This window comes from Schistocerca americana, chromosome 7 (genome assembly GCF_021461395.2).
Source record: "Schistocerca americana isolate TAMUIC-IGC-003095 chromosome 7, iqSchAmer2.1, whole genome shotgun sequence".
In the NCBI taxonomy this organism is placed as follows: Eukaryota; Metazoa; Arthropoda; class Insecta; order Orthoptera; family Acrididae; genus Schistocerca; species Schistocerca americana.
The window spans coordinates 274,826,188-274,835,001 of record NC_060125.1 but is presented as its reverse complement, the minus strand read 5'-3'; the positions used below and the strand labels follow the sequence as shown (position 1 = coordinate 274,835,001).

The window sequence follows — 8,814 nt, the reverse complement described above, 5'->3', positions numbered from 1 at the left end:
GAAGCACAAATAAAGGGGGTAAAAATCTGAAGTACGGTTACCTTAACATCATACGACGCAACTTTTAAGGGTTTTGAAGGAATACATGAGATGAATTCGCAGTGGCGAATATGGAAAACAGTCGGCTCTACAGTGGGTTGACAAAATGAAAATTTGTGCCGGACCGGAACTCGAACCCAGGTTTCCCGCTTAATCAGGAGCAGTCGCCTTGCCTTAGGCTATCCGAGCACGCTTCACAGCCAGACCGAAACTTCCACATGTCGTCAGCCATGTGTCTGCAACCTGAGCTTACAGATCCGTAAAGCAGGCTATATACCCGTACAGGGGAGACAGTGTAATTGAAAGTCGATTGCCCGGTGTCGGCGGATAAATGCGATATTGCAGTGCTTTTATGTCTAGAAGTGCTATGCAATGACGTAATTTTGGAGGAGTTCTTACGTCCGGAAAGGGTCAAACAGGGAACAAGTACGTGACTGTTGATGCCTCGTTTAATCTTCGTATAGGTATGACTTAGCATAGTCTCCGATATGAACAAAATAAATAAGATTAGTCTATTGAGGGGGAGTGCGTTACGGGGAGTGGTCACCGGGACGGGCAAGAAAACGCTCCGCGGAGCCAGAGGCGAGGTTACCGGGCGCTCAGGCGTCGGAGATCTCGGTGATGGTGACGGCGCCGGTGGCGGCGAGGTGGTGCAGGCGGCGCTGGTGCAGCTGCAGCGACTCGTAGTAGCGCGACACCAGCGCCTGCTCCAGCCCGGGGAACGCCGCCGCGCCGGGGGCGGGCGCCGCCGCCCCCGGGGGCGGGGGGGACGACGCCCAGCCGCAGTCGCCGCTCACCACGTCGATGTCGTCGTCTTCGCTGCCCTCCGCCCCGAAGGTGCAGCGCTTGGTGGGCGGCGCCGGCGAGGACGAGGCGGCGGTCGTCGCCCGCGGAGGGTCGTCGGGAGCGAGCAGCGACGCCACGTCGAACTGCCGCTTGCGGCTGCACGGCTGGTGCGGCGCCGCGTGGTGTTGCAGCGTCGTGTGCGACGGCAGCGTCGGGAAGGCGCCGGCGGGGGGCGGCGCCGCGGCGGCCCAGCACAGCGGAGGCGAGGCCGCCGCCGGCGGGGGCGGCGGGGGCGGCGGCGGGGGCGGCGGCGGGCTCGGCGACTCGGTCCCGTCGTCGTCCACCGCGAGCCCCATGTGCCGGCGCACCTTGCGCTGCGCTTTCCGCCTCCGGAAGTCGCCCTTCTTGAAGTCCTCCACGTTGGCCGGGTGTATCGCCCAGTAGTGGCCCTTGCCGTTGGCGCTGCGGCCCGCCTTGACGAAGCAGTCGTTGAGCGACAGGTTGTGGCGTATCGAGTTGCGCCAGCCGGGCCCTCGCGTCCTGAAGTACGGGTAGTGGTCCAGGATGTACTGGTAGATGTCGGACAGCACCAGCTTGGTCTCGGGCGAGCTGAGGATGGCCATGGCGATGAGTCCGATGTAGCTGTGCTGCGGCTTGGGCTCCTCGGGCTGCAGCACGCGTGGGTGCTGGCCGTGCAGCAGCGAGAAGGCGGCGACGCGTGGCGCGTAGGCGGCGGCGGCGGCCGGATAGCACAGCGCCGGGTAGTGCGGCGGGAAGGCGCGCGCGTACTGGTACAGTTGCAGCCGGTACTGGTCCGACTCGTGCAGCGACTTGAGTAACGCCAGCGGGTGCGGCAGCATTGCGGGGCCGGGTGCCGGCGGGCCCGCCGCGGCCACGCTCGGCCGCTCGTTGCTGCACATGGCGGAGCGCTCTGACTGCCGCTGCGCCGCGTGCGCGCCGCGCCTCGCCGCCCTCGCCCGCCGCTCCGCGCCCGCCATTGGCCCGCTGGCCGGCCAATCCCCTGCCGCCGCCACGCCCCGCGGCGCCATGTTGCGCGCAAACAAAGCGCTGTTTGGGTAAATACGGTCTCTCCTCCCCCACCCCACCCGCTGGCAACTATTTTCAAACTGGAGCAGCCGGCCGACACGGGAACCCCTCGGCGTTCCCAGCGCAGCGCGCGCATTGAAATCACTAATAACCACGTAACGCCGCCGTCCGCTTTGTACGCCGCCCCTAATGGTTTATTTGGAAACATGTATTTAGACTCGTCGCTAAAAGGATTAACGCGACCGTGGACAGTGGCGTCGGCCGGTACAGAATATTCTAGTTCGGCACGTACGCCCCTGCTGCAAACATGACTTGGGGTCAAAATTATATGGTCCTGCATCTGCAGCTGACACGTCTGTATCAAATCATACACAAACGAACCACTCACATGTGCTATTCAATATTAGCCTTTGTAGCAAGTGTTGTGTACTCTACTATACCTTTTTGTTTGATCCGCGATAGACGTTGTTGAACTACGTGTCCAGGACAGTATTTACGATCTACAGACCGTCTCATACAACTTACTCCGTTGCTACTGCTTCAGAGCCCGCGGAAGAAAGCTTTCGTTTTCTTTGTTCCGTATCCTCATCTTCTCTGTTTCTCTTTAACACGTTTTTATTATTTAAAGGCTGTCGTGTTCGCTGTTGACTGTAGAAAGTTTTTATTTAACTATTGCATTATCGGCCTTTGTACCATTATCAAGTGGCACTGAAATGATTTTGCTTCAACGCATATCGGACTTTAAAATCCTCCTGCATGTACACACGTAATCGTCAAATCTAAGTCATTTCACTATAGAAATTCAGTGTCATCAAACTCTCTCCACATCGTGAAATGATGTAAATTAAGTAATTACTTCACGATGTACGGAGCTTTGCGCTCTTTTGATGTTACTGTAGGCCGACCGGAGGACCGTGCGGTTCTAGGCGCTACAGTCTGGAGCCGAGCGACCGCTTCGGTCGCAGGTTCGAATCCTGCCTCAGGCATGGATGTGTTTGATGTCCTTAGGTTAGTTAGGTTTAATTAGTTCTAAGTTCTAGGCGGCTGATGACCTCAGAAGTTAAGTCGCATAGTGCTCAGAGCCATTTGATGTTACTGTAGACTATTTATATAGTGAAATGGTTTAGGTCTGACGATGACATGTATACCAGAACGCTGAAATTGCAATTGTCAAATAAACAATTTCTACAGGCAGCGGCGAATGTGATGTCCTTCAAAAATTCTGCATGACTGTCAATTCCGACCACGAGGAGTTAATGCACAATTAAAAGACGTATAAAAATTTGTGATAAGAACTTTTAAATAATTGTAGAGTCCGCTTGCAGCTGTTAATCCTTATTTATTGTGGGATTAAGGTACAACAGGTTTCGCGATAATGAATCGCATCTTCAGGCTTATCTGGCAGGATTGCATTAAGCCAATACGATTTTCCGACGTTCTATAAGGGACATATACTGGCAACATCAAATGCAACGGATGTTGAAAGACCCATCTATAATCTTAGATAATTACGGATCATCACTGAGAGGTTTACTAATTTGGACTGATGACCCATAATTATGTAAGAATATGGATCCTTCAACTTCCATTGCATTTCATGTTGCCAAGATACGTAGCTTACAGAACGTTGGGAGATCGTATTGGCTTAACGGCTTATTGTAATTCAGCAAAATCAAAAAATGCGGTTCGTTATCGTGAAACCTGTTGTACCTTGATACCACAATAAATGAGGATTATCAGCTATAAGCGAACTCTACAGTTGTTTGGAAGATTTTACACAATATTTTTGAAAATAGTTCTTAACTATCTACAGACTAAGCTGCAGTTGCCCACATAGAATGATTATAGAAGTTAATACGTTTTTATTAGGTCGCTTTTTTCTCTATCTGTTAGTCTGCACGATACAAATTTTGCAGTTGATTTTAGAGTAACTTCCCCAAGAGCTAGAAACTTGAAACATTCAACGTGGCTCAGAACTGGTTGACAAAGCAATGTTAACTCTCGATTAAAATAATTCTCGCATAAAATAACCGCCCTGAAGACGACTGCAGCAAGTCGGTCGAAACGCCGGCAGCTGCTTTAGTGTTTTACAGTGACGCAGCCTATTATCCAAAGTATTTTATTTATAACGACACTGGCCACGGAATTATACCGATGTTAACTCGATTTCCTGTCTGGTGTGTGGACACTGACCGCTGAATTATACCGATGTTGACTCACTTTCTTGTCTGGTCTGTGGCGGAGGGTACTTTGTGCACCACTGCCATTGCCCTCTATTTCTGTTCCAGTCGCGAATATTTCGCAAGAAGAACGATTGTTAGTAAGCCTCTATATGAGCTCGCATCTCTTTGCTTTTTTTCTTCATGGCATTTTCGCATGAAATATTTAACGGGAAGTAACATATTGGTCGACCCAGATAAAAAAACCTGAAATTTACCACATCTCGCTGATGTAATCTCATCAAAATGTTTGAAATTGACTGGAAAATTTCACGCACGCAAGACTGCAAGAAAGAATGTAATTATTTAAATGAAATCAGTTTTTAATACACAATGTGTTTATTGGAGAGAAAAGTATAAAGTAATATCTTCACGCCTATACAGATTCATAACCCCACACGTATAGTCTTGAATATTTGTGTTCGTGAAATTGTAATAACTATGGAACTACTTATAAAATTCAAAGCGAGAAAGTGTGGCGTATGCAATACGTAACTGATAAACGAATGCTTCAGCTCCTTACTATTATCTATTGCATACACCACACGGTTTTCGTTTTAAATCTTACAGGTACCTTCGTAATTACTAAAAAACGGAAATTTTCAGAACAATCTGAATGGTATTAGGGTCTGTATGGGGCTAGCAGAAATCATTTACTTTTTAGTCCGATTTAAAAACGTGTTATGTTACAAATGTATTTTTATTTGAATAATTAATGAACACCTATACGAAATTGTGAAGTAATTTAATGAATAATGTAGCCCACAACATTGTGTTTTCAGACTCACCGTTTATTTTAATAAATTTTGCACGAAAGCGTGAGCAAGCCTCTCTCTGTGTTCGCTAATTGCTAAGCTACCGGGAGAAGAGAAACTAGATCTGCCTATCATTAATTATTTTGGGACAAATGAAAAGCAGACGGCGGCAGATATAAAATTGTTGAAATGAGCGCCTAATTGAATAACAAAGAATACTTGAGGGAAGGATACAACGAACGGAAACATAAAACTACAGAACTAAAAGGAAGAGTTATATCTACATGACTACTCTGCAATCCATGCTTGAGTACCTGGCAGAGGTGGCAGGGAAAGTGCGGTCTCTACCAGGAGAAATTTTGTATTAATTTTTTTTTAAAGAGACATCAGCCTTCTTACTGGTTTGATGCGGCCTGCTACGAATTCCTCTCTTGTGCCAACGTCTTCATCTCAGAGTAGCACTTGCAACATACGTCCTTAACTACTTGATTATTGTATTCCAATCTCTGTCTTCCCTTACAGTATTTACCCTCTACAGTTCCCTTTATTACCATGGAGGTTAATTCCTGATGCCTTAACACATATCCTACCATCCCGTTCCATCTTCTTCTCAGTGTTTTCCATATGTTCCTCTCTTCGCCGTTTCTGCAGAGAACCTTCCCATTCCTTATCTTACCAGTCCAACTTATTTTCAATATTCTTCTGTGGCACAACATCTGAAATCCCCCGCTTCTCTTTACTTCCTGTTTCCCCACTGTCCATAATACACTACCATATAATGCTGTGCTCCAAATGTGCACTCTTAGAAACTTCTTCATCAAATTAAGTACTATTTTGATACCAGTAGACTTCTCTGCCCGTGCTAGTCTGTTTTTTATGTCCTTTCTGCTTCGTCCATCATGGGTAATTTTGCTTCCAAGGTAGCAGAATTCCTTAAATACATCTACTTGACCACCAATTTGAGTATTAAATTTTTCTTCTCATTTCTGCTACGTCTCATTACTTTTGTCTTTTTCGATTTACTCTCAGTTTATATTTTGCACTAATTAGTCTTTTCATTCCATCCAACAGATCTTTTAATTCTGCTTCACTTTCAGTGAGGACAGCGATGTCATCAGCGAATCCCATGACTGATATCGTTCCACTCTGAGTATTAATCGCGCTCTTGAAAGTGTATTTTATTTCCGTCATCGCTTCTTCTATGAATAAATGAGACAGCAGTAGCGAAAGACTGTATCCCTGTCTTACACCCTTTTTAATCCGAGCAATTCGTTCTTAGCCTTCCAGTGTCATTATTCCCTCTTGGTTCTTGTACGTATTGTAGCCCGTATCACCCATTTCCCTGTGGCTTACCCCTTCTTTCTCACAATTTCGAACATCTTGCGCCATTGTCACATTGCCGAACTCTTTTTCTAGATCGATAAATCGAATGAGCGTATGCGGCTAGAGACTCCCTGAAAAATATTTAACTGAATATTACTGTTCAAATCTTGTTCAAAGTTTAACGTTCAAATACTTGCTTGGTAAGTTGTTATACTTTGGATGTGTTGCATGACATATAGGCCACTTGTAATAGGGCGTGAGTCGTGAAACCTTAAGAACCGTTTTTCCAGAATCGAGTGACAGAAATCTGAACCGTTATTTTCTTAATTAATATTGTACCCTGAGACGGGGTCTATTCGAGTAACTCATTTAGTTGCATCCCGCTAAAAACTATTATTATGAAGATTGTAGCGGGGCCGTTTCATAAAACGTATAACCAACAACTCTACGACATTCCCCGCCTGCAGCTCGTGGTCTAGTGGTTAGCGTCGCTGTTTCTGGATCACGGGGTCCCGGGTTTGATTCCCCGCCGGATCGGGGATTTTCTCCGCCCTGGGAATGGGTGTTTGTGTTGTCCTCGTCATTTCGTCATCAATTGGGAGACTGGACAGTGGAAAAACTGGGAATTTGTACGGGCGTTGATAATCGCCCACTTGGGCGCCCCACAAACCAAATATCATCAACACCAACATTCGGCGCACAGCTCAAGACGGCGAAAACAGATATCTGGAACCCGCTAGTAAACTATAGAGGCGCGTATATTGCTCTGTAGTCTATAGTTTTAAATATGAACTTTTTTGTGATAGTAAGATGTCGGATTTCACGATCAGTGTTTCCTTCAGTTTATACTGCAGTTGCCGTCTTACCTCCGAAGAAGTCTCTCGCAGTCGTATACGAAATATTAGGGAACAGGTTTATATATCGACCACGGCTTCTCAATCGGGAATTTTAACTCAAGTTTTTCATGATCGTTTGACGTTTTTCTTCCATATATGTACAGACTCAGGATATTACCGCGCTGTTGCCTCTTCTTCATTGCCGGCCGCGGTGGCCGTGCGGTTCTGGCGCTGCAGTCCGGAACCGCGGGACTGCTACGGTCGCAGGTTCGAATCCTGCCTCGGGCATGGGTGTGTGTGATGTCCTTAGGTTAGTTAGGTTTAAGTAGTTCTAAGTTCTAGGGGACTTATGACCTAAGATGTTGAGTCCCATAGTGCTCAGAGCCATTTGAACCATTTTCTTCTTCATTGCCTTGTAAACATCCCTCTACGTAGACGAAAACGTGCTACACCGACAGAATCGGCTTTCATTTTGTTACAAAACTAGTCACACCGAACCCTAAAAAGCATTCACTCACAGCGTAGCTTACAATTTCTAGGTTTACGAAACACCATGAAAAATATGGCCATCCATGTGAGTGCACCATAGCTATTTCATTCTTTTGTGGAGTATAAAATTTCGAGTGCCAACTAAAAGCTAGGTAAGTACTCCAATAAAACCAAAACAACGATAATAAATGAAATAACATGTAAGAGGCAACAATTACGAGGACAGAAAACGCAACTATAACGCAATTGCATGAATTCTGCTACTTTGACTGCACGTAACAGACGACCTATGAAAATTAAAAGAAGACTTTTGATAACGAATCGAGCATACTCTGATCCCATCGTCTGTTTTCGTTTCGCCAATCCAATCCATTTTCCATTTCTTCATGGCGGGTAATTCGCTCTCCAGTTTTGGTTATTCGTTCTCTGAATTTCAGATGGGAAGCGCGTCTGAATAAAGTGCGCTGTTTCCATCACTTCCGTACTTTGATTGTTACCTAATTCTTGCAATAAACGTTGGGATCCACATACGTTGTGCGTGATCCTACCGGCGATTATAATTTCCCTGTGGATTTCATAGAGAAAAAATAGTTCAAATGGCTCTGAGCACTATGGGACTTAACAGCTGTGGTCATCAGTCCCCTAGAACTTAGAACTACTTAAACCTAACTAACCTAAGGACATCACACACATCCATGCCCGAGGCAGGATTCGAACCTGCGACCGTAGCAGCCGCGCGGTTCCGGACTGCGCGCCTAGAACCGCGAGACCACCGCGGCCGGCGATTTCATACAGAAGTTTCGTCAAAAAAATTCATGTGTGTTCTGCCGGCTCACAAGTTATGTCAAGGAACTGGTTGCTGTCGACCATCTCCTTGAAGAGTGAGGTCCTGACGCCTTGAATCTGGATAATTTTTGAAACTTCCTGGCAGATTATAACTGTGTTCCGGACCGAGACTCCATCTCGGGACCTTTGGCTTTCGCGGGCAAGTGCTCTACCATCTGAGCTACCCAAGCACGACTCACGCCCCGTCCTCACAGCTGTTCTTCTGCCAGTATCTCGTCTCCTACCTTCCAAAGGCAAAGGTCCCGAATTCGAGTCTCGGTTCGGCACACAGTTTTAATCTGCCAGGAAGTTTCATATCGGCACACACTTCACTGCAGAGTGAAAATCTCATTCTGGATAATTTTTCTTCACAGGTTTCCCCAGTTTTAAGTTATCTTTGTTTTGCCTTCGACCAGTACTCATTAGGGGAAGCGCGTTTTGAATTCTTCGTACATCTTACATTGTCCCGCAATCACATACAAAATTAATCTTCAG

The 8,814-nt window shown here is 46.7% G+C and overlaps 1 protein-coding gene across 1 annotated transcript; it reads right to left on the bottom strand.

Annotated features, from left to right (window-relative positions):
- Window positions 1-638: 638 nt before the first annotated feature.
- Window positions 639-1,745, bottom strand: LOC124622870 (forkhead box protein C1). Its single transcript, XM_047148664.1, has 3 exons — window positions 1,098-1,745; window positions 927-989; window positions 639-863 (listed from the first exon to the last, which is right to left on the bottom strand). Exons 1-3 carry the CDS (start codon window positions 1,743-1,745, stop codon window positions 639-641), a joined length of 936 nt encoding a protein of 311 aa, XP_047004620.1.
- Window positions 1,746-8,814: the final 7,069 nt, after the last annotated feature.